This window comes from Echeneis naucrates, chromosome 3, assembly GCF_900963305.1.
Source record: "Echeneis naucrates chromosome 3, fEcheNa1.1, whole genome shotgun sequence".
Classification (NCBI taxonomy): domain Eukaryota; kingdom Metazoa; phylum Chordata; class Actinopteri; order Carangiformes; family Echeneidae; genus Echeneis; species Echeneis naucrates.
Window position 1 is genome coordinate 26,111,136 of NC_042513.1, and position 25,999 is coordinate 26,137,134.

At 40.6% G+C, this 25,999-nt stretch overlaps 2 protein-coding genes across 2 annotated transcripts in view; one reads left to right on the forward strand and one right to left on the reverse strand.

Moving 5' to 3' along the window:
• Positions 1-547: 547 nt before the first annotated feature.
• LOC115041274 (xaa-Pro dipeptidase-like) lies at positions 548-10,916 on the forward strand. Its single transcript, XM_029498620.1, has 15 exons — positions 548-611; positions 2,052-2,235; positions 2,545-2,672; positions 2,968-3,031; positions 4,553-4,600; positions 5,103-5,164; positions 5,556-5,600; positions 6,327-6,402; positions 8,016-8,062; positions 8,299-8,367; positions 9,014-9,091; positions 9,212-9,360; positions 9,621-9,805; positions 10,111-10,302; positions 10,452-10,916. Exons 1-15 carry the CDS (start codon positions 595-597, stop codon positions 10,593-10,595), a joined length of 1,488 nt encoding a protein of 495 aa, XP_029354480.1. The 5' UTR covers positions 548-594; the 3' UTR covers positions 10,596-10,916.
• Positions 10,917-20,341: 9,425 nt separating this feature from the next.
• thsd4 (thrombospondin type 1 domain containing 4) overlaps positions 20,342-25,999 on the reverse strand; it is a 32,405-nt gene continuing 26,747 nt past the window's right edge. The window contains exons 9-18 of the mRNA XM_029497885.1: positions 25,685-25,860; positions 25,522-25,615; positions 25,153-25,350; positions 24,805-24,934; positions 24,498-24,702; positions 24,147-24,320; positions 23,412-23,585; positions 23,112-23,291; positions 22,392-22,536; positions 20,342-22,158 (exon numbers count right to left, since the gene is read on the reverse strand). Coding sequence (XP_029353745.1) covers positions 22,016-22,158; positions 22,392-22,536; positions 23,112-23,291; positions 23,412-23,585; positions 24,147-24,320; positions 24,498-24,702; positions 24,805-24,934; positions 25,153-25,350; positions 25,522-25,615; positions 25,685-25,860 — 1,619 coding nt within the window. The 3' untranslated portion in view covers positions 20,342-22,015. The remainder of the gene's footprint in view (positions 22,159-22,391; positions 22,537-23,111; positions 23,292-23,411; positions 23,586-24,146; positions 24,321-24,497; positions 24,703-24,804; positions 24,935-25,152; positions 25,351-25,521; positions 25,616-25,684; positions 25,861-25,999) is intronic.

Sequence of the window (25,999 nt, forward strand, 5' to 3'; positions counted from 1 at the left end):
TGAACCAGACAGCCAGAGTCAACCCCTAGTGCCACGTGCAAATACTCTCCTCCACTCACCTTTTTAAGGGGTGGCATGGTGGTTCAGTGGTTAGCACACAGAGGATTCTGGGTGTGTTCATCTCTACATGTCTCTGTGCGGTTGAACAGCCCTTCAGCCCCCTCATGACCCTGTAATCATAAACAGCATAGATTTAGAGACTTTGTGAGGGATGTTATCAAAATAAAAATAAAAAAAACAAGTTGGAAAGTTGGAACATGAGCTAAACACACAAATTATTTGGATGTGTATACTATAAACCAAATGTCATTTTCTGTAGTTTAGTTTGACCTACCGCCTGACATCTTAACAATATCCATTTCCTCAGTTAGGGCTCTAAATGCTGGCTGATCATTTCCTCAGCTGTATCAGGGCTGAAACCTCAAAGTTAATATATATATATATGTGTGTGTGAATCTGCTGTGAAGATGAGTTCATGGTTGAAGTTAAATTCTCCGAAAACCATGAACGCCTCACGATGCCACGTCAATGACAAATCGCTGCTAAAGTCACGTGAGTCCGGGCACCACATGACAGTCTGGAGCTGCAATCAACATGGCCACAGCACCGCAGTGAGTCGACTTCGACTGTAAAATTATTCAGTCTAAAATAGACTTACTTTTTATAGGTCATCATTTTAGCGTAAAGACCCGTGTTTACATTTTTACTGCCAGACCAAGAGGAAAGAAATCAGTCAGTTCGCTAAATTTACCATGAAAAAATACCGTTCAATATAAAAATATAACGTTACTGTGAACTATATTTTGTCATTATCAGCAGACTATTTCATTTATTTCAGCATGTGGTGAAGTTTCCCATCATGAGAGTAAAAACAGGACTTAAGACTTAACTATGAAGTTTTAAATATTCAGGAAGTTCCTTAAAACACCTGCAGCTGTTTTACTTTCTACAGTAAAGAGACAACTTTCGAAATAAAGCATATATAAATCAGAAAAACCTTTTCAAGATGGGGTAAAAAGGAGAGGCTGAATTGTTTAAGTTGAAGAAATTAACTTATCTAATGATTCACCATGAACAACAAAAAAAAGTTAAAATAATTTAGTTCACTCAGTAATCTTTGTGTATATATTAACATATGACTATTTGTGACACTGATAGGAACCATCCACTGACTTTAAAACAATTATACATTTATTATCATACAGTATAATTATGCACTTTATGTTCTGAAGGTATATCTCATGATCTTAGTGGAACAGTTTTATCACCTTGTGATCACAATACAATCCATATTATCTTGTTGTAATCAGGAGATTAAAAAAAAGGGAAAAGAGAATTGGCTGTAGTAATCACAAAAATCTAACAGTCAGCAGCTCTAAGGAAACCTCAGTCAGAGATCTTCTCAGATTGCAACACGTTATATTTTGTAATCCAGTGAAAAGTCATGAATTTTGCTTCATAAACACCTGAAACCTGGAATCACAGTTAAAATATTGTGAGTTTATGGATTAACCTTTGGTACCTTCCAGACTTAATCAGTTTTGTTGTAATTGTTATCACCAAGGACACAGCCAGACGTTTCACTAACAGGTCTTTCTATCTTAACTCAGTCTGAAGGTTCTAGTTCAGCACTCCAGGCTCAAATTCCTCCAGACAGAGCAGGGAACATAAAGTTTGTCTTTTTCCTGCTGAGTGGAAAAATACTGCTCCTGAATTCATTCACATTGCTTTTTCCTTTCTATAAAAGCTTGGATCAGCTTTTTTCACTGCAGCCTTCTTTCTGTCAGATTTAAAAAAGGAGAAAAGTTGTCATGAAGTGAATCGATCACCAGCTCATCTCAAGCGTCAAGACTTCCGATCTCAGATTTGATTATTTAGTGTCCACTGTGTCATTTGACACAGTTCGGTTTAGGATGCTACTTGTACACGAATGAGGGAAGATGTCAGAAAATCATTGAATGATGGTGCAACAGTGTGGATCAGTTTATGTTTGATGTAGACTTGTGCACCAAAGCCGGTGCCACCCAATCCCCATCTCCCTGTCCTTTCAGACCTGTCTTCTGGCTGGGTAATGACACCCTGAGGGTGTCTGCTGCCCTTTTTGCAGAGAACCGTCGAAGACTGTGCACGGAGCTGAAAGCCACAGATGGACTGGTGCTAAAGTCAGTGGTGGTGCTGCAGGGAGGAGAGCAGAGGCAGAGGTACTGCACCGACACAGACCTCCTTTTCAGACAGGTAGGTCGTCTTGAGTTGACTCTGGTATTTCTGCTAAAATCTACTGATCCATCCATCCATGATACCTCACTGTAAAAGCCACCAAAAAATATTTCATTGAAGTGCTGCATAAACTGCTTCTCTTAGAGCCTCTGAGTTTTACTAAAGTCATCCTGCAGAAACTTTGGTTTCTCAGCTTTGTATTCACTGCAGTAATTTTATCCTGATAAGGGACAACATGTTTTTTCTTCTTCTATGTTGACATGTTCCTTTCTTCAACTGATGATTAAAATTTCTCTCACTCATGTTCTGGCTGTTTCAATTCTGCAGGAGTCTTTCTTCCACTGGACTTTTGGAGTAACTGAGGCTGACTGTTATGGAGCCATTGATGTGGACTCTGGGAAATCCATCCTTTTTGTTCCCAAACTGCCTGAAAGCTATGCCACTTGGATGGGCGAGTGAGTCACTCTAATCCTCAAAGGGCTGTGGGCATTAAGCGCATTCAGTAACAGGGCAACTGTTTCTGAATTGAACCTGAAGAAAGGGTTGACACAGTCATGTGCTACATAGTGTCAGAGAAAATTAGTTAAGAATTAAGCATTTTTTAATTGCTCATCGAGTATAAATGACAAAGAAAATCCAGCTCTTGGCTCCTTTGTGAGGATCAGTTGCAGATTAAAAGAGATGTGAGATGTGATAAAGAAATTTATTGCACTTTTCCTCACCAGCTGTTTCATTTGTATCTGTTGTCAGGATCTTTTCTAAGGAGCACTTTAAGGCAAAGTATGCTGTTGATGAGGTGCAATACGCTTGTGACGTAAGTCAGTCTGTGAAATTGTGTGTGTGTATGTGTGTGTGTGTGTACAGCGTGTGTGACCTTTTTCCTGTGCAGTAACTGAACCTTGATGTTAAGTCACCCAGCTCTGCAGTTCCAGAAAAGAACATTGGTGCCTCCATAGACTGTTTTTAAAGGTGAAAGTCATCCGTCTCCTCTTTGAACCTCCTGGCAAAATGGAAATGACTTTGGTGGCACCAGATACAGTTTAGTACGAAACAGACCTGAGTCATTTATCTGCTCAATTAAATGTTTTATACAAAAGAATTAAAAGAGCTACACTGGAGGGTTGAAAATGCATGTTTTCTAATTAATATAATATATTCAGCCCATAAGATTAATTGAAATTTAACTGGCAAATAAATCACTTAGAATTTTGCATTTGAAATGGTGACATATCATTTCTATATTTACCCTGTAACGACTCATCCTGCTGATATTTAAGATATTTTAACCTAGACATGTTCAGGTGCCCCTACTGGGAATCGAACCGCGCCCTTCTTATTGCATGGCGGCAGCACTAACCGTTGCCCACTGTGCTGCTCAGATCACCACATACATGTACATCAAGTGACCAATCAACCTAGACATGTTCAGTTCCGTGTTATTCCATGTTTATAATGAATTCTGTTTTTTCATGATTGCGGATTTTATAGGGCCCTATTTACCAAATGCCCGGTTAGACCAAGCTTGACAAGAACATCAGTGTGCAAGGTTTGCAAAAAGGGGAACCCATGTTTAAGTGCACTACTTTTTTATTTTTATTTTTTTTTTTATAAAGAAACACTTTATATTTTTGTTACTTCAGCAATATGTGATATTGCTTTTAATCAACAATTCCATCTAAGCATGGATAAATATTTTATACTTAATAAATGTGGAAAAGACACTTTAATGTCATGTCATTTCTGATTCTGTCTTGCAAAACAGACTGGAGTAGATCACGAGGATCCATTAAACACCTCTAGATTGAAGCACAAATAATTATGAATGAAATAGTTTTGAATCGAATCGTGAGATAGTAAAAGATTCCCACCCCTAATATTCACACTTGCCTTCAAATTAATTTTGGGCAGCTGTTCGTCAACTGAAAGTGTTCATAATGATTTTTGTTGTACTCAATTGTAGTTATATTGATATGAAATAATTTCAGTTATAGCAATTATTCCACTATGCAATTTAGATTTTATTTTATGGAATTCTTGGCAGACACAATACAGTTAATGTTTTAAGGAGCCAGTTTTTATAATATAGACATTGCTCCAATATCCCCACTGTGTCTGGGAACACTGAGTCAAGGATCTGTTCTTTGACATTCAGGCTGCCAGCAGAGGAGTAATAATGTCGCCTGAGCTTTGTCGTTCAATGTGCTCCTGAGTACAGAGAGGCCATAAAGTCACAATGGCTCCTGTCAGAGTGACCTTTAATCTGCAGGCTGAGCAGAAAAAAATGGTGTTTGCTGTTTCTCCATCTTCTAATGATTCTCTGTCTGCTTGACTGTAGATTGCTGATGTCCTCTCCAACATGAGACCAGCAGTGCTCCTAACACTGGTATGCATGACTTATTCCAACCTGATTACAGCCACTGAAATATGAACAGTCCCTCCAAGATTGCATTCATTAACACAATTTCCAGCCAACGCCATGATATTTGTAGAAGCTTGCATTTTATATTCTTCTATATTCTTTGACATTACTGCGAGAATTAAAGACTGATTTTTTTTTTTTTTTCTGACTACGTTTTATTGCCAATTGGCAAACAAAAAACTGAAATCCTGGAGAGACTGACAGATGATGACAAATGGGAGTTTTTTTTTAGCAACAACAAAAAAAAGGCAGAATCCTTTTAGTCTACTTGTGTGTAAAGTGTTTATAGTGGCAACAAACATCCTAATCTTTGACGGTGTCAGCCTGCAAAAACCAGATTATTATATTATGTTCTGCTCAAGATCCCAGAATAGATCATCAGTATAAATAGAACCCGACTTAAATTACTGTATTGACATTAGAATGCACTTGAAGGGAATGTTTGTTTTTTTTTCTTTCCACACAGCGAGGACAGAACACAGACAGCGGGAGCATCTGCCGCGAGGCCTCCTTTGAAGGAATTAGTCGGTGTGTTTAATTGCCATCTATTTGCATTAACATAATTACACTTCGTTTGGGGAAACTATTGATTTCTTTTTTTTCTTTTTATAACCAAGGATACACCAGACTCTGGTGTATGCTGATTGTTGCTTATTAACCTGATTCTGAATGGAATTAATGAGGCAAGGAATCTTACTCTTGCTTGTTAGTTGTCAGTTAATAGTGATGATACCGTTGTCCTTAGCACCGCTTTGTTTTTTAACTATGATTATCATCCAGTTTTATTACTCCTCAGTATGACCCCAGCAGCTTTGAAAAAAAGATTTATTCTTATCTCAAAGGTCATATAACCAATTTGCAGCCCTTTTATAAAAGTGAATGCAGCTTGATGCTTCATGTTGGTTTTTCTTTTCATTAGCTTCCAAGTAAACAACACCCTTCTGCACCCAGTCATTGTGGAATGGTAAGTAATTCAAACAGGTTTCACATCATTGTCGACTTCACCAACCCAAGATATTAATGAAGACTGTAGTCTCTCTCTCTCAGTTTTTTTTCTGTCGGATTCTATTAATACAACAACCCTCACAAATTACACCTGCCCAGTCAGGTAACTGTGTGTGTACAATCAAAAACTCTGGCTTCTAGGTTGTTTTTATTCCCCTCTTAGAGTCAGAAGCCAGCGCACACAGGTGTAATGGACTTCGTGCTTGCCTGGTTGTCCTTGGCATTAGTGCGCACCCTCCAAATGAATTGACATTTTCTGAAATAAGGAGGAATGTTTTGCAGGCACAGCTCCTGGAGAGGAAGCCCTGATAGACTGATTTAGCTTTCATTAGTGTTGCTGTTGGTTACCACTGCCTTATGTTATTTACTTGGTTCTATATTGGTAGAAATTTTTAACGGTCTCAGTAGAGGCAAAAGTAGCTGCACCTGAAACAGCTCCACTTGAAATAGTTACTAAGGATAAAGAAGCAGGAATAAACTCCTTCATTCGCAAAATCATACTGAAGGTCAAACTTCCACCAGCTCTGAAATTTGTTGGTTTCTTTCAAAAGTAACAGGAAATCTGCTCAACATTGGTTTTCTGCATCAGCTACTGTATAGTATGACTGTACCTCATATTGGGCATCGATGAACTGACAGTGTGATGATCAGAGAGGGAGCTGGCTGACGTCTCACTTGTCTGCAGCCGCCTGATTAAGACTGACATGGAGCTGGAGGTCCTGCGCTACACCAACAGGATTTCCAGTGAGGCTCACAAAATGGTGAGGTCCTTCTTTGCCAGACAGGATGTTCTTGATTATGTTCTAAATGAAAGAAACAGATAAAATGGAAAGTTCAGCACTTGAATTAAAACACAAAGTATTAAAGTTTATCAAATTTAAATTTTGTGCAAAGAATTCACAGATGCAAGGATCCTTAGGCTGCAAAGCGTTTAATTGCTATTGTAACTTCTTCAGTGTCTTGGAGGCAGACAAGCACAGATAGCCACTAACCAACAACATGTATCATTACAGCATACCGACTGAACTGTATTACGGCTAATTAACTTCAGTGATTGATGAGGAATTAAACTGAAATTGTTACAAATGTAATCATTGGACTTAAGGTACATATTTACCCAGAGGCCAGAAAAGAACCCATTTATGTAGATTTTCAGTGAGGACTGTCCGCTGCAGACCGTGTTTCAGGGAATAATTAGATTATGTTTGAAGGCTTTAGCTTCATTCACATGATGTTGTATCAACTACAGGACATAATAAAGCATCAATCTATCTACTAGCTTCCTTCAGTTAGCTGTATAGAGCTAATGCTGTCCACATTAGCGGCCCTTAGCTGGTTTATTTCTAAGGATTTAGCTTCATTTAACGTACATTATTTTCATTTAGTTGTGTTTACCTTCATGTGTCCGTTTCTAGTATTAAAAGCAGAAGTGGGGCCGAATATTGAAAAATGGCGGCCGTTGACAGTCAGATTGGTGGTTTCCATGGTGACGGCACGGACAAACGCAACCAACTTTATTCAGTGTTTGTAGTGTGAAAATCGTGGAGATGGACCCGTCCTGGTCCAGTAATAACTATAACTACAAATAATAATAATAAGTAATGTTAGTCTGATCTCTGGTCTCACTTAGTTGTTATTAGCATCAGCTAGCTGTATTGCCGACCTTATCTCCCATTAGCGTCAATTAGCTGGAGTTAGCTCCCGTTAGAGTCAGTTCGCAGGCTTTAGCTTAGCTAATTTTAGTTAGCCGACATTAGCTTCGTTTGGCTAGTATTAGCGTCAGATAGGGAACATTGGCTTTATTTAGCTTGTATTAGCTTCAGTTAGTGAATGTTAGCTTTATTTAGCTGATATTAGTTTCAGTCGGGGAGCATTGGCTTTATTTAGCTTGTATTAGTGAATGTTAGCTTTATTTAGCTGATATTAGTTTCAGTCGGGGAGCATTGGCTTTATTTAGCTTGTATTAGCGAATGCTAGCTTTATTTAGCTGATATTAGTTTCAGTCGGGGAGCATTGGCTTTATTTAGCTTGTATTAGCGAATGCTAGCTTTATTTAGCTGATATTAGTTTCAGTCGGGGAGCATTGGCTTTATTTAGCTTGTATTAGCTTCAGTTAGTGAATGTTAGCTTTATTTAGCTGATATTAGTTTCAGTCAGGGAGCATTGGCTTTATTTAGCTTGTATTAGCGAATGCTAGCTTTATTGAGCTGATATTAGTTTCAGTCAGGGAGCATTGGCTTCGTTTACATGACATTAGCTCCAGTTAGCTCACATGCTGCATGTACATGCCTCAGGCACAGAAGGACTCAGCTACATACAGAGAAACTGTGGCTGTTTATCATTTTCTAAGCATATAACAACATTGTCACTGTAGGTCATGAAGCATGTGAAACCTGGACAGACTGAGTATGAAATGGAGAGGTAAGTTCAATAAGAAAATCTGAGTGAAAATCAGAGTAATACAGACACAATTGAACATATTTCCGTATATATTTTGAACAGTCATTTTGTTGTATTAGAAGAAATAGGAAACATCTTCAAACAGAAATGTGAAGCTGTCTTCATCCATTAAAGTGTTTTATACATTTCAGATTATAATGTGGGTCATTTTGTTGATCTGTTGTGCTGAAATTGATGTACTTTTCCTCTTTTTTTAGCCTGTTCCAACACTACTGCTACTCTAAAGGAGGGATGCGCCACACCTCATATACCTGCATCTGTGGAACGTAAGATTTCTGCCATCCATTCTTTATCCATGTCATTTCTCCTCATTGAAATTGCTTTTGAAATTTTTCATTTATGTGCTCAGTTACACAACAGGGATTTTGTTGTCAGTGATTACAAGTCGATAAATCTCAATAAGAAACCTTGAAATCCTGTGTTTCACAAAAAATAAATACATTTTATATATATATATATTGGGGGGGGGGATCCAGAACATCCTTTAAGCCTCTGTGGCACTGCAATATCCTGCAATATCCTCAAAGATCTGAGCACAGATCAGTTTGGGAAGTTGAGGTAGCGACATCATGCCTCTTCAAACAGTACATTATATTCCTGTTGTTGGGAAGCTGCCAACCAGCAGCATCAATGTGAATACGGCATGGTGGGATGTTGTTTATTATACAATGGCCTTCTGTATTAAAGGCCACGTGTACCTTTGGGGGATTAGTTGTCAAGGATGTGTGCTATTTTCTTGTTTGGTTAAAATGAAGGAGCATGCTGTCCTCAAAAAGGTTATTCACAACTTTTATTATTCACAACTCGCATTCATTGCAGTCAGACAATTTTTGTGGAGTTATTTTTCCCATGCAGTGATATTATTTATTATTTATTAATTTTTAAATTGTTGCAATACATCTTCAATGCCAGAGGCCATAATTCGTCTGTCCTCCACTATGGCCATGCTGGGGCTCCCAATGACAAACTGATTATGGATGGAGACATGTGGTGAGTAGCTTTCAATAGTTTTAAAACTAGTGTACAGATCCTCCTGTACCAGGAGCTGCTGTGAAATGCTCTCAAGCCCAAAGCACCGCTCAAAAACAGTCAATGTGCTGTCTCCTATAGTCTGTTTGACATGGGTGGGGAGTACTACTGCTACTCATCCGACATCACCTGCTCCTTCCCAGCCAACGGCAAATTCACCTCAGACCAAAGGGCCATTTACGAGGCTGTGTTCAAGTCCTCCCGAGCCGTCATGGCTGCCATCAAACCAGGTTATCATCTTGTGGACAATTTAAATGAGTGTGTGCGCTGACCCAGATAAAAGTAAGATGAAAAGAACTTAAGTAAGTTAAAAGTTAAATACTCAGAAGTACCAATTCAGGATTAACTGTTTTTTATGTATTTTTTTCCTCTTAATTTATGTTGAATTACCATTTCTGGGGTTTTGCAAATAATATTTTTTTCTTTTCGAAACTTATCAGGTCAAAGAGTTTTCTGTTAGTCTTCACAAAGTTGTTTGTTTACCTTGAAGGTGTGAAGTGGACTGACATGCACCGTCTAGCTGACCGGGTTCACCTGGAGGAGCTGGTGAAGATTGGCATTCTGAACGGCAGAGTGGAGGACATGGTGAAGGTCCACATCGGTGCCGTCTTCATGCCCCATGGCCTTGGACACCTGCTGGGCATCGATGTGCACGATGTGGGAGGTTACCCTGAGGTGACAACAGACAAGACTTATTGCTCACATCACAGCTATCCAGTAGACAAGATGAAAAAGAAAGTGCACTTTCTGGTCCTCCAGTATTGATATGTCATCAATAATAGAGAGACTCCCAGTACAGGAGTGACAGAGGAACCAAAAAAAAAAAAAAAGGCTCAGCTGCATGAACAGGGCAGACAGAGAGGAAGACCGATGGTGTCAGATTTTGTAAAATTATGTTTTAGTATTTTAGGAGTAAGATATTTAAGATAAGTGTAAGATAAGTGTGTTTCTTGAGTTCAGCTATTTGTATCTTTGCTCAGGGGGTAAAGCGCATCGATGAGCCTGGACTCAAGAGTCTTAGGATGGGCCGCCTGGTGCAGGAGAGGATGGTCCTCACCGTGGAGCCTGGTATCTACTTCATCAACCACTTGCTGGATCAGGCCTTGGCCAATCCTGCTCAGAGCTGCTTCATCAACAAAGACGTGCTGACTCGTTTCCGTGGCTTTGGAGGGGTCAGTCTGCTGATAATTTTTATCTGGTTTTGTTGATATTACTTTAATTCAGCATGTTAAGTCATGAATGTGTCACCTGAATTCGCCTCTTGATATTTCTTTCTTTGATCAACATGTGTAAGTGACTGCTGTTGTTCTAATATGTGCAGGTTCGTATTGAAGATGACATAGCAGTGACAGCTGATGGCATCGAGCTGTTGACCTGCGTCCCTCGCACCGTGGAGGAGATCGAGGCTTTCATGGCTGACAGTGGAAAAACCTTCAGCCCCGTGGTCAGCAGTGAGAAGTTTTGAACGGCATCTCATCATCAATCACTCCATACAGACAAGCATATTTCACTCTCTCTTATCTCTCTCACTAAACATGTACACAATCAAAAGCATTATTGCATAACTAAGCAAAAGCATGATGTTAAAAAATGAACATTTTTATAAAATTTTGATGTGAAGTCCAAGAGTCACTTTAATGGACGACTTTTACCTTCGTACAATTACGTTTCCGTGCCTCTTTGGGAAAGAGATTTTAATTATTAAAAATAATCCCCATGTTCATCTCTTCTAAACACAGATAATCAAAAACACTGTGAAAGTATAATAAACATTTTTAATTTTGCAGCTGTAGTGTTGTTTTTATAAGTTATGAGTCGACCACTTGTGTCATGACATGAAAATATCTCTCCTAGCCTCACCTTTTAAAGGGTGGCATGGTGATTCAGTGGTTAGAACAAACAGGTTTCTGGTTGTGTGGGTTCCCTCCCCTCACAGTCCAAAGGCATCTGTACATGTTGTCAGCCCCCTCATGACCCTGTAATCATAAACAGCATACATTGACAAACATAAAAATCGAAGCCCAGGTAATTCATCTAAAGATAACCAAGGACTCCCCTCCCTGTTGAGCGTTCACCCAAGTAGAATTTAACACCTATCTCAGGAGGGGGGTTGCACGACACACATACACAAGCCCACAGAACAACACTCAATCCCTCAGTGCTGACATAAGTAACCTGTAAATACAAAAAATATATCCAACTGTAAAATATTGACAAAATGTAATTTTTCTACAGAACAGTTTGATCTGCTGCCCAACACCCCAACAATGTCGAGCGATTGTTTGTTGTAAAGAATAAAATGAATAAAATGAATGATGAACAATTTAGACCAACGTAAAAGTGCCAGACAACAGTTGTGCTGTTTTTGGCTGTGGAATTACTGGCAGGTTACTGATGTGTAAATCCACTCTGCCTCAGTGCTGCACTTTGGTTTTCTTTTGGTGACCAAATTGTTCATTTAGTTGAAATGACAACATAATCAGCTCAGCAGATGAGATTGCAATGCAGTTCCTGTGTTTTGGGAGATATAAGCTTTTAGTTTTAACTGTCATTATTCTTAAAAGGTTTGCAAATGAGAGAAGTTCAAGGAATACACTGTTCAGAAAATAGCTGCATGATGAAAGGAAGAGAACAAAGAAAATTGTTCTGTGCTGGTTTGAGCTTCATATAATCCTGTTGATAATGTCAAATACAACAATGTCTCCAGACACGACTCCAGTCTGAGTCCCTCAGATGCCTCCCTGTCTTTTTCTGTCGACTGGCTTGGGAATGGACCGGGGGGGGGGGGGGGAGTCCTGCCCTTTTTGTTGAAAACTGCTGATGCCTGTGTGAAGGGCAGAAGTCTAAAGGAGGAGGAACATAAACAGACCTCCATTTCAGGCAGGTATGACCTGAGCGGATTGTGTTACACACATCTGTTCATTCATCTGTAGATTAAGAAGCCACATGCGGTCAGCGACCAGGAGGGGGGTACAGTCCTTTCAGTCCGTCCTGGACTCATCTCTTCTAAGCTGGTTATTTTACCAAATCAGGTCGACTCTGTTGTGATTCCTACAAATCACATCTGATTTCTCCTAATAATTTAAAATGGCATATGCTTTTTTTGACACTTAGTTTATTTTGTGTCTATAATAGCTTTTTTTTGTTGGTTTTGCTCTGCTTTGTATTCACCTCAGTCAAAAAACAGGTTTGATAAGAAACAGCGTCTTATTTTTTCTCATGTAATAATCTGAACAGAATATACTGATGGGTTCCTTCTATCTGATTAGAATTATTCCTTCTAATAATGCTATGGTTGGTAGTTCTGTCTTTCTTCCACTGGGCTTTCGGAGTAACCCATTCTGGCTCTTACGGAGCCATTGATGTGGACTCTGCGAAATAAATCCTTTTTGTTTCCAAACTGCCTGAAAGCTATGCCACTTGGATGGGAGACAGAGTCGCTGTAATCCTCAAAGAACTGTGAACATGGCCAACATTCGTCAGTGACAATTCAAACACGAAGAAAGGCTTGACAAAGTCACGACCTCCGTCATTATCCACACTGTTCTTCTGGGTTTACATGATTTAGTTTTGCAGATCACTTCAGTGCATTCACTTGGCACTCTGCTGACAGAACCAATTTATAGAGAATATTTATGTTATTTTATTAATTTAGTTTTTAAATCAAACCAGGTTATATAGCACAAAGAGATGGCAGTTATTGTTTCACAGTCATTCTCCCACTTAACATGCCGACAGTTCACCTTTTATATCGTTGAATGCAGCATTCTGCAGAGAGCTAACATTTTCCTCACCCTTTTAAAAATGTATGAGTTCAGTGGGTTAACTCCTTTTAGTTCACCTCATCTGAACATTCAGTCTGATTATATTTTTTTAAATTCTGCCATGAACAAACTCTCTTTTAGGGCCACATGTGAGCTCTATAATCTGCTGTAGTGTCAACTGAAGCAGCCTCTTTTCTTACAGACTGAATTCATTTTTGCAGCTACTGGACTCATTTTGTATCATTGTTAAGATATTTGGGTAATAATTTAATCGCAGCATTTTAATAATTAAGGCAGTTACCACTTCAGTATCTAATCATATCAATTGTGGTAATTATTCCAGAGAGGGCACCAAGTCACAGTGACTCCGGTCAGAATGACCTTTACTCTGCAGAAAACTGGTGGTTGTTGTTTTGTGCCTGCTAATTAATCCCTGTCTGCAGATTGTTGGTGTGCTGTCCCATTTGAGACCTGCAGTGCTCGTCACACGGCTGTTTTCTTCTCTGCATTTAAGGAACTACTCGCTTCCTCCATGAGTATAATGCTGTGGTGGTGACAGCACATCACTTTAGGTTCCTCTGAATAAAACAATTCTCATTTTATGTCAGATGACTAAAATAATCTGAAGCCGACATGCCAGACTTTTCATTTCAGATATTGGATTTGATTATCAGCTTGGAAATAAACTAATTGGATGCACTGTATTACCATTTGGAATCACTTTCATTTCTCTCTGTTTTTTTGCTTGTTTTTCTTCCCACCAAGCAACAGAACACAAACAGTTGGAGCATCTGCCAGGAAACCTTTGAAGGAATTAGTCTGTGTTTAATTGGTATCAGTTTGAATGAACATGATAAGACTCTCGTGCATAAAGATCATAGCTCATGATTCTAATTTTGAACATAATTTGGCAAAGAATCATACTTACTCTTGCATTTTAGTTGTCAATTAAAACCAATGTTAGTTATTCTTTGTTATTATAATTCTAAAAGTTACTTTGTTTTATTTGATCTGTTTCCAATGTAACAACATTTGTGCCCAGTCATTGCGGAATATTTGTTATACTAAATATATTTGAAACATCCCAATCAACATGGGAATAAAGACTCTCGCACCCTCCTCGATTGCCTTAAAAGTTTTCTTTTAAATTCTTACAAACCTTTGCAATTACAGATTCACAATCATTAAGAAACAGGAGCTTTTCTATTTCTGGCTTTTAACCCCTTCAGAGCAAACAGCCTGGGAGGAGACATATATTGGACTTCATGATGGTCTTGTTGTCCACAATGACCTGAGTGAAATTTGCACCTAGACCAGCAAAGATATTGTGAGAGCTTGCAGATGGTGCTTGTTTGGAAAGAAGACTAAAGCTCTGACAGATAGATGAGTTTGATATCTGATACATTCAGGAAGTATTCAGTCAAATGTATGTTGTGCTGCAGTTTCTGCACTTATAAACCCATAGTCATCACCAGAATCTGATCCAAAAGGGAAGTTGCATCTCTTCTTGTGTGTGAGTGACTGACAGACGGGAAGCAAACGCAGGAAACGGGGATTAATTCTATTCTGAATGAGAAACACCCCTGCTTAAGATCTTCAGTGAATACTGAATAGTAGTTGAATGAACATTTCTGTTAAATTGTAAAAAGGGATTACGTTTAATTTCATTAAAAGCTGAAACTATTTTCATTTAAAATAAATTAACCCCCTAAAAAACTTTAAAACTAATTTAAAAGGGTCTTGTCTAAATAATAATTCTGTTTTGGTATTTTATTTGACTTTTACACCTTACTCTGATTTAGTTTAATATATATATATATATTTTTTTTTTGTGTTGCAATTTGCCATTCAATTACTATAAAATATCAACAACTGCTATATTTGTTTTATTATTTGCATCAGCTATCAAAAATACCTGTTATTATTTTAATTTTCTACCTTGTGGCCATGAATACTTTTCATGGTTGGAGGTTTAAATCTCTCATGCTTAGTTGGAAAGGCAACAAAAACAACAGAAAAGTAGAGTTCAGATTGCTGTTTTCTGTTTATTAAGCAGATGATATTCAAAAATCTAAAAACAAAAATCCAAAAACGTGTTCTGCATGAAACAGTCATTACAAATATCAAACATGGAACGCTTCAATGTTCATTCTGCAATTTGTATGCAACTTCAACGATTTAGCTCAATGATTATTATACACATTGCATAAAGACATACATTCTTCTCTTAATTAAAGTAAAAGAACCGAAAAGAAAGAAATTTCTAACTTTCCCTGAATGATCTTTGGACATGTGAATGTTGTCTCTTTTGTGTGTCCTGTCATTTGACATCACAACTATTAAATTTAAATGTAGCAAATTACTGCAGCAACTTAAAAATAAGTTGCAGTTATCATGTATGTATGTATTATTATTATTATTATTATTATTATTATTATTAAAACACTGTACCAGCTGTCTTTGGCCAAAATATGAAAACATCAGCATGATGTCAGGTTTAGGACTTTGTCTTCACATCTCAGATAGCAATGACTCACTGAAACCATGTTAATTCAAACATTTGCCAACATTAAGTCATTCTTCAGCAGAAACTTTTTCTGTCATTCAGGATTTGACGTGAAGATTCAGACTCCAATGAGAAGACACACACTGAACCCATCAAATAGTTCCAGCCTGATCACTGCTCCAGATTAATGCGCCGCGGCCGACATTTACGACGAGTAACCATCGCAACGGAGTGCTGACCTCGTACAGCTAACATGCTAGCTATCAGGAAAAAGGTGAGCGTATCGATTCCGACGGCTTTGTAATCAATACAGTATTTGTAAACTAGCCCATTGGTTTTAAATTGATCGATAATATCGACAAACGAACTATTGTCACCTTAAACTTATCTACAGTTATCAACGTAGATTACCCTGGAGCTAACGCTAAGTTAGCTTAATGCTAATGCTAACGCATACATTCAGCAGCTTCCATCTGTTCAGAGAACGTCCTGTTTATTTATTTAGTACCGTGGGCTATAAGCAGAGAGGCACTACTTAATCTTCTCCATACTCATTCTTATTATTCCGTCACATTTTCGGCAGTTAATGCGGGTCGTACCGCTGAACGAACCCCAACAATATATATATCAAAATGTGCGGCTCGATCGGGAATAGTGTGCTAAGTTCTGGCGAGAAGATTTTCCGATTTTCCCCAAAGTTCTTCCCAAAAAACCAGAAAAACGGGTCAGAAGACCTTGAACTCTGTTTGTGACAAAAGGCTTTATGATAGCTCCTACGCTTACTACACAATCACAGATCAATTGTCACGCTGGTCTCATCTCACTCTGTCTGTGGCCTATGGCCATCACTTTGAATGATTTCTTCTCAAAGACACACACAGAGATATAGAGATGTAGACACAGATAGATATCCAGACGCACTCAGAGACAGATATCCAGACACACTCACACATGTACACAGACACACACACAGTCAGATATACAGATGCACTCACACATATACACAGACAGAAATAGAGACAGATATCCAGACACACTTACACATATACACAGACAGAAATAGCGGCAGATATAGACACACACTCACACATATACACAGACATACAAAGAGACAGATATACAGACACACTCATTGAATCAAGCTCAATCGGTTCTCCGAACGGAAAATTCAGCAGGAAGGCTTTCGACAGCATGACGGTACGCGGGTTGCTCGTCCGGGCGAGGGGCGACGGGCAAGGGGCAACGGGCAACGGACGACGGGCCCCGGGTCCCGTGGCACTTCAAAATTTCCCTGGAATTTTCTAGTTTATAGCTAATTTTACAACAAAATGAACCGTGAACAAAGGCTTTTCACAGCTTCTGTGTGTTTCAAAGAGCTTTAGTGGAACTCGTTGTGTTGCTGAAGACAATCTGGCAGATGGTTGACCAAAAATGTGAATAAATCAGTTGATCGGTGTGAATAAACTGTAAAGTCGGACAGTAAAGGACATCAGTCAGATCAGATAAATGATTCTGACCTGAAGTGGATTCAGACACTTTTTAAACAATCAGCCAACCGATCAGGAGAACGAGAAATCTTAATTTATCTTGTATTGAGTTTTAAATGAAAACCTTTCTGATGTTTCAGGTGTAAAATCAACATGTTGTTATCTGGGATGGTTCAGACATTTATAAGGACTGACCTGAGTGCTTTCATTTATTGTTTATGTTAAACTTTACCTATATATTTATCAAGAATCCGGATTTAAAGGATATTACGTTCCTTTTTCTCCTGACTGCTAAAGCATGAATTTAATGATAAAGTACTGGCCAAACTCCCATCAGGTGAAACCTTTTTGGGTTTGGGTCAGAATACAAAGAGAACATTTCATAAAATCAGAGAAGTAAAGGCGGTTTGAGGGAAGTGTGAAGTTGTATTTTCTGTCCGTTTCTTTAACTGTTAAAACCATTTCAAAACTTTCTGAAGTCTTGTCATGGCTGTTTTAGGGATTTTGAATTAATTCCCTCTCCTTCCGGTCCCAAAGGGGGGTAAACTCGTTTTATTTTAATTTATTCTCCATAAATTGGTGCCTTCCTGCTGAGTGATTGCAGAGGTCACCGCCGGAGGAGCAGGTGAGCAAAACGAGCGCACCTTAACGAAAAAAAAATAAAAATACGCCATATCCATCAGGTGAGCACACCTGGTGATTGATGAGGGGGAGGAGTCTGAGGGACTATTGTGCTGTTTTTCAGTCTTATTTTACTACAACTGCTTTAAATCTTTTCTTTGATTTAATGTTGGATTTGTCGTTATTTGTGTTTGTGAAACTAAAACTATTTTTTTATTCACTTATTAATTCAACAGCGATTCATTTTAGAATAATTTATTGTTATGAATTTTACATCACCACTGTGAGCTAACTGTCAATGTTTCATTTTATTACTTTTTTTTTTTTTGGTCAGACTCTGAAAATCTCTGAATATGATTTGTAATCCATAAATGTGAACCTAACCATCTGAGAATGAACCCTTTAATCCAGAGATATTCCACCACATTGACCATCCAGAAGAGAGGACACTTTCTGAAATGAAAAAATGATATTTTTAAGGCTTTTCTAGTTTCTCACTTCTTGTTCTGCTGCTTTCTGCTTTAGGTTAATATGTTGCTGGGGGAAGTGCCTAAAACATCTTAAATCTCATAAAATGCTGTAATATAATGGTGTATTTTGCTCAGAGCAGGTTCTCCCTCACCTTGTGGATTCCAAACTTCCATTGTTTTTACTTTGGCGCCATCAGGTGGTCATATTATGAAACGGTATTGTGGTCTCTCTCCAAATACAAAAACAGCGCCATAAGAATAAATGAAAATGCCAGATGCTTTAATCATGCAAATGAGAATGAGCTAATTGGAGACTGTGGCTCTTGAGAGCTAGCACAGTAGTTTTCCATTTTTGTATTTTCACAAAGCACAAGCTGGTGTGATAAAACAAATTTCCTCTGTAGGTCATGAAGCGTGGATGGATGGATTTTTTTTTTTTTTTTGTTGTTCAGAAAGTGGCACTCAATGTGTATGTCAGCATCAGGAAATGTGGGTTCGCCACACCCTAAAGTGAGCTGTGATGCTTTCAAAATGTAAAGTGTCTGATGTGCTCTACGATTAAAGAATGAGTGCAGAATGAATTATTTAAAAAAGGGCACTGGAAGTCCTTCAGCTCTCTGCTGTCTCCCTGATCTCTGCTACGCTTAAAGGGTTTTGTTTTTCTTCATCACAACAGATGAGGAATTTTTAGATTTGTTATTAATCATCTTTAACCTTTCATAGAAAAGGTCACCTGTGATGAGTTTTCTCGGGATTAGTGGTCAGTGCATGCGAGATGAAGGCCTGATCATCACAGGAAAAGGAGAGTCCGGACGTAACCGTATGTTCATAATTTATCACATCACAAAGTGACAGAGATCGTTTTTAATTCATGTCTGCGACATTATTCTCCACCAGCGCCAATAATTGTTCTGTCATGTTCTGTGGCCATCCTGGAGCTTCCAGCGACAAAATGGAGGCAGGTGGAGGAGTTTTGGATGAGCAGACTAACACATTCATTTATTTATGTAGCATCCCCAAAAAAAGGGGGCATTGTTTACTTGTTGACCTGCGACACTCGTATGTCCTTCAAAGCTAAAACTGAATAACAGGAGCAGAACACCAGTTTCAAGTTTAACAAAATCTTTTAAAGAGAGGGAAACATTTTCAATTTAATTATTCAGTTTGGACTAAACCTGCAGGTCTGTTGTGGTTCGACAGCTGGAGGACCAGAGCTGGTTTCTGGTCAGGATGAGCATCACCTGCCTGTGGGAGGGAATCACAGATCTTTGATCAGTATGCAGAGTTTCACCTTTTAAATAATTAAAGGTTGTAACATTTTCAGGTGGATGAAACGCTGACTTTTTAAAAATTATTATTACAGCCAGACTTCTGTACATCATGTTTTCTTGTTAAACTGAGCTGTATTCCTATTCCTATTATAAGCAAAAACATATTGAAAACATAACAATGAAACGATGAAACATATGTTCCACAGCTTTGGTGGAAATACCAAATCCACTGTAAACTTTTTCATTTCTTCTGTCCCTCTTTGGTTTTCCACCGATTACGGATGTCTCCATTGAAGTACGTGATCGTCAACCTTTGTGTTAAGTGACTCTCATCTGACTCAGATGGCCACTTCCACATGTTTGCATTAATTTGTTAGTTAGGGGGTCTGGTCTGGTCCAGTCTCTGGACTAGTTCTGGTCTAGTCCCTGGGGAGGTCCGGTCTCTGGTCTGGTCTCTACTGTCTGCAGGGGTCTGGTCCAGTCTCTGGGGGGGGTGTCGCATTGGTCTAGTTCCTGGGGAGGTCCGGTCTCTGGAGGGGTGTCGACATTGGTCTAGTTCCTGGGGAGGTCCGGTCTCTGGTCTGGTCTCTACTGTCTGCAGGGGTCTGGTCCAGTCTCTGGGGGGGTGCCGTCACCGGTCTAGTCCCTGGGGAGGTCCGGTCTCTGGAGGGGAGCCGTCATTGGTCTAGTTCCTGGGGAGGTCCGGTCTCTGGTCTGGTCTCTACTCTCTGCAGAAGTGAGAGAGCAAAATGTCAAGCTGTGTGAAGAAGTTCAGGAAGGTGCTGGAGTTTAAAAAGCAACAAAAGTTTAGATTCAGAAAACTTCCTAAAACCCCAAAAAACTAAAGCAACTTACCACAAAGTTTGACAATTCAAATAGGAGAGACATTTACAGATTTATTCCCATTTTTGTGCCTGCACCACAAAAAACGATCCTCAGATTATAAAACCAACAGGACGTGGACTCTGCTGTCTGCTGTAATACCTAAATCCTCCTCCAGATGGACGACTGAGCTCAAATACATCACTCCTTAAACTTCTGTAAGAAGACGCTAAATCAAATTGGAAATCACACAAGGACAAGTGGTTGTAAAGTGTACAAATAATTAGTAATTTGTTTATTTCAGAAAATCTTAAGAACACTACATTAGAACTGGCTGTTGAACAGCTGAAATGTAAAATAAGGCAAATAAAGACACTTTATTTGTCACATGTTGAATACTGAAAGATTCCGGTGTTTCTGCTCCACTCGTCCTGACTCTCTTCACGCCATCATGGTGGTACATTCAGGATCGTAGTTTAAATGCAGACTAGATTCATTAAGAACTTAAATATAGATACAAATACAGTACTTATGGATCAGAGGTAAGTTCATATTGGCTGGAGGGAACCGATGGATGAAACTCAAAAAGGCGCGTTATGGCAGAAGGATTTACTACGAATGTAAACCTTTTTTATCGCATTTATCTACATACCAGGTCAATACTGTCATCATTTATCTTTACATTCAAATGTTAGTCATATGTTACGGCTAATTCTAAGCAGGTATGATAGTTGGAAATTCATCAGGAACTGTACAGCCGTGGAATGATCAAATCCCACATCAGTTTTATATATACAGTGTACATATCTATATCTGTATCTAGATATAAATAGATATATAGTAAAGTGTATCTGTTATGTATTTATGCATTATTTATGGAGAAGGCTACTCCATCTGTTTCTACCATCCAACAGGCTGTGGAATGCCTACATTCAGTTTGGAGGCTGTGATTGGTGGAGGGAGGCAATAAGGGTTTCTTCCCTGCAGCCAAAAAAAGGCGCCGGCCGTGGTCGGTAAACCGATTTCCTCCCTGTGGGGGCCATGCAAATAAATTAAGGGTTTTTTTTCTCTTCAGTTGCTGGAAGAACTGCCTGAGAAGCCTAAAAAAAACAACCTTATCATTCACTTTGTCATACATACATATATACAAACATTTTACAGAGGCTGCTTTTACACCTCCCTCCCAGGAAGGAGAATGATTAGGCAATCAGACAGACCTCATCTGGACCACGAGGAATTCAGACTGTGCTGTTTTCCCCGTGAATCCATTCTGTGTAAAACATACAGCATCAGCACCGCGGAGGGTTGAGACACAGTACTCGATTCTTAGGAGGAAAAAAGGTGTTAATGTGTCGCTGTCTTCAGTTTAATGAGGTTATATATCTTTGGTCAACAAAGTGGGCGCTAAAAAGCTGAATACAGGTGAGACAGGATCTACTTCATACGACGTCATGCCTTAAATCTGAGCGTTGCAAAGTAAAGAGCCATATTAGAGCATAAACAGTCTATACAGTCCATGTTAAACAGTTTACAGGCGCTCTCCTGTTAAACCACTTACAATCCACTTCAAGAGCCATTTTCAGTGAAAGACCACTGCAAACTGTTTCCCATGAAACTAAAACAATGATTAGAATTTGCGGTTATGATCCGTAAAGTGTTTTGTGGGTTCCTCAGTTTGCTGCCGGTCTCTCTCAGCAGGACTCTTTTCCTCCCGTCACTGGATTCCTGTCCTCTATTCTTAGGTATGCCTTCATCCCAACAGCTGTCTCTGAACGAGCCAGCAGCAATGTTCCTACTTCAGTTTCCACCCTTGGAAAACAAAACAAGCGTCCGTTTTCGGCGGGGTCCGGCTGGTCCGCTCCCCTGGCTGGTGCTCCACCAGAATCCTTGTGGCAGGTACTGAGTCTGGCCTGGCGTGGAACTGAGGGACGCCGTTGCAAAGTGCTAGCTGCGTCCTCGATGGTGGGACTGTCTGTGGGCCACTCGTGAGCAGGAAGCGCAGCACGTCGTCTTGTAGTAGTCGTACACACACAGACGAGCCTGGACCACCACGTTACAGTTGAAATATTTGTCCCTGCAGTTCTCATCTGAAACAAAAATACCTTTTCAGCTCATACTTAAAAACTGGATGAGGCTCATTAAAGCAAAGGAACAATGAAGAATAAAGCAGAGCGATTCAAGACGCATCAACATTCATAGCTGAGCTCTGCAGTTCTGCAAACGTGGGACACAGTTTGGCCTTTTTATCGACGTTAAAGGCCAAAGCATTAAAACCATCTGGTCACTAACGATCTGGAGAAGATGTTAGCGGAGGACTGACCGATGCTGGGGACGCAGGGCTCGGGGTTACAGTCCTCCCTCTGCGCCGGCTTCAGCTGCTCGTCGCAGCTCTCACTGGACAACATCCCGTCAGAAAGACAGCGCACCTCCCGCACACGGAAACCCCCCTCACAGGACTTCGAGCACTGGAGGGAAACGGACACCAGGTTAATAAAACTCCCCCCTTAAGTTGGTTCCACAAACAACGTTCATGTTGATATTTAAACCCTGAAAATGAATTTTCTCAGTTCGACAGTGTTTGTGATGGGACATGGCCTGTCACTGTATTTCTTCTTTCTCTCTCTGGTTCTCACCGGTTCCATGTCAGCTGCTCAGTTTGAAAACAGTGACGTCGTCTGGATCAAAGTTTATATCATTTATTAAACAGAATAGTTTCTCATCTACTGTCCGATATTTTAGGACCACTGACCAATAAAGGACCACTGTTCATCCTGTTAGTGATTCTTTGGTGTAGCTTGTTCTGACTAATCAAAGGCCGGATGTACTTCAGCAAAAGTCTACATCATATTTTCACAGACTTCTGTCACGTCACCCAGTTAGTAATTTATTGTTGACATCTTCTGTTAATCAAATAAGTGACAGAAAAGATAATTTCCAATACACTTTGATGCAAACGGCAGCCAGTGATTGACATTATGACAGTGCGTCGTCCTTTATAGACCCGGGCTGATCAGGAAAAAGGACAGAAGTCCAAACTCACAGCGCTCCAGTCGGTGTGGTACCATTTGGCTCCGCAGCTCTTCAGGTGGCAGCTCTGCTGGCTGAGCGGCCGATCCAGGGAGGAGCACTCGTACGGCGGCATGACCGTGAATCCTTCGTCAGACTTCATCAGACACACCACCAACCTCTGCTGGCTTCCTGCGCCGCACTCGGCAGAGCACTGAGACACACACAAAAAACATCACAAAATAGAGGCAGGAGCAAAAACCTGGACATGTCAACATAAAGCTGCTGAATGAACGACTCCAGACTGTCCCCTAAACGCAGCGTGACCCCGTACCTGGCTCCAGGGGCCGGTGAACCACTCTATGCGGTTGTCACAGGGGCCGTTGTTGCAGACCTGAGAATCTGCAGGCCGCTCGCTGCCGCAGCCCTCCAGAGGGAGGCTGCTGATGTGGTTGGTCAGACAGAGGACTCCTCTGGTCCGGACCCCCATCCCACATTCAGCAGAGCACTACGGAGGGAACACAGTCAACAGTCAGAGTTAGATACATTCACTAATTTACACAGAAAACAGATTCTGTCATCGTCTCCTTTAAATCTGAAGTGGATTTGGTCAGATCGGTGTCGGTGATTTCTCTTTCTGGGTTACATAGTTTCCTGCTCCTGACATCTGCCTCCCTCTTCCTTCCCTGCGTATCCTCCACAGTCATGGGATCACAGCTACAGACACAAAAACCGCCCACAGATCTTCTACATTTTGTTATTCCACATTAAAAACCTTATTTTTTCTAAATGCTGATTTTAATTGTACAATGACAGCGTTAGAATGTTAACTAGTTTCTGTCCAGTTAGTTTTTTAGTCAGTGAAAGTTTTTCAGCTGTCGTTATTAGTCATTATAAATGAGAGCAGCATCTACATATGATGAGAAAAGGAGAATAATTTCCTCCTACTGAAGCTTTGTCTAGTCTTTTTAACCTGTTAAAATCTTTATGAAAGTTCAGCGGCTCTGAGGCGAGTCAGACTGACACAATGAACTTCTCTTATTAGAAATGAAGAAAAGTTGACACCTACCCTTTTGCCCCACTCGGTGTAAAACCAGCTCTTGGCACAAGCTCCCATGTCGCAGTTCTCTATGTCGACAGGCCGCAGATTCATGTTGCACTCCTCGTCGGGAACAAAGTCGCCCACGTTGCTGACACAGCGTACCTCTCGTGACCTTTGACCCAGCCCACATGGCACTGAGCACTGAGGCGACACAGGCAACACAGTTAACGCTGTACTGTGAAGGAAAGACTGAACTTTGAGTGTGTGCTGAAAGGAAAGCCATAAACTCTCTGTGAGAGTTTTAAACGCTGAATATTAACTGCAGTCACACAGACGTTGTGTCAACACTTTGGGATCCAGTGGAGTTGTGACACTTACAGCCGACCACTCAGAGCGGATCTGCCACTCGCTGCAGATCTTCAGCTGGCAGGTACTGGCGGTTTCGGGACGCTCCAGGTGTCGGCAGCGGCTCGTGTGGACGTTGAGGGTGCGGTTGGCGTAAACCTGGCGACACAGGACCTGCCGGTGCTGCATGCCCAGGCCGCAGGTCTTGCTGCACTCTGACCACTCTCCAATATCCCAGCTGCTCAGGGGGAAATCACAGGAGCTGCTCTTAGATATGCTGTACAAGATTTGGCTCGATGTGTGAAGCTTTTATTTCTGCATGTGAAGGAAGGCGTCTCACAAAGCCGGGCAGGGCTGAAGGTTACAGGCCTCTTCCTGCGGACTCGGCCTGCTGTTGCTGTCACACTGAGCATCTGAAACCTGGACATGGTTCAGCCGGTGGACGCACTGAAAGATCGTGTATCTGAATCCTGAAAAGTAATCAAAACTTTTAATTTAAGTTGAATCTGAAATATCATCAAACAAACACTCAGGTACAAGACGAGGTGACAGACATTAGACATTAAAACATTAGTGGTTTAATTTGCACACTTAACTTACTTAACTGCACTTATTTTCAGAGATTCTTGACTTGGCTGCGTGTCATAACCCAAATTTTACACCTAAAGGCGTAGCTGTGTTTCCGTACCTTTACCACAGGAGGCGCTGCACTCCGTCGCGCCCGTCAGTTTCCAGTTGTAATCCCTCTCACGTCTGGGTGGCGGCGCGGCAGGCACCTGGTTGTCAGGGAGACGGGGAGGTATCCTCCCCCCGCCAGGTGGGTTGAAGTTTTCCTGGTGAGTGTTGCCGTGATGGTCGTATCCTCCCTGTCCGTTCACAGAGCCCTCTGAGACACGGAAAGGTGAATTCACTCAGATATCGAGAAATGGATTAAAGGTGAAGAAATATCGACTGTATGAGCTGATGGATCTATGAAGAGCTGCTACTGATTTGTGTATGAAGTACATCATGGATGAAGCTCTGGAATATTATGGGTTAGAAGGCGGGTTTCATTCACCTTCTGGTCTGTTTGGTTGCTGAGGGCCGACCGGTTTTTCTGAGGGGACGATGTACTCATATTGGACGCCGGGGTTTGGCTGCTGGAAGATCATCTGAGAGAAAGCAGGAAGATATTGAGGTCTGAATGAAAAGAGGAGAAGTATCTAAACTGATTTACTCACGTAAACGTCCAGGATCTCATTGGTGGGCCCTTCAGCCAGAAAGGACTCCCCCGCTGTGCTGGTGATCTCGTTGGGTCGGCGGTAAGTGAACATGGTCCCTCCGCCTTCGTACTTCCCGGGTCGGTCAATGGCCCAGTTCCCGTTAATGATGGACCGCCCCGATCGGCTTCGGAGAGCTGGGGGAGAGAGAGAGTGACCACGCAATCACTGTGACAGCCCAGAGCGCTGAAAAGGAAAATACCAGCACAGCCTGTTTAATGTAAAAGCATTCAGAAGTAACTGTAGTGAAGAAAACCCAAAAGGTAATTACAGCTA

Excerpts from the sequence above, each read along its gene's own strand:
- LOC115041274 (XM_029498620.1), top strand. Across the intron at positions 5,601-6,326 it reads CACCCAGTCATTGTGGAATG|CCGCCTGATTAAGACTGACA; the intron begins GTAAGTAATTCA and ends ACTTGTCTGCAG. Across the intron at positions 9,806-10,110 it reads ATGTGGGAGGTTACCCTGAG|GGGGTAAAGCGCATCGATGA; the intron begins GTGACAACAGAC and ends ATCTTTGCTCAG.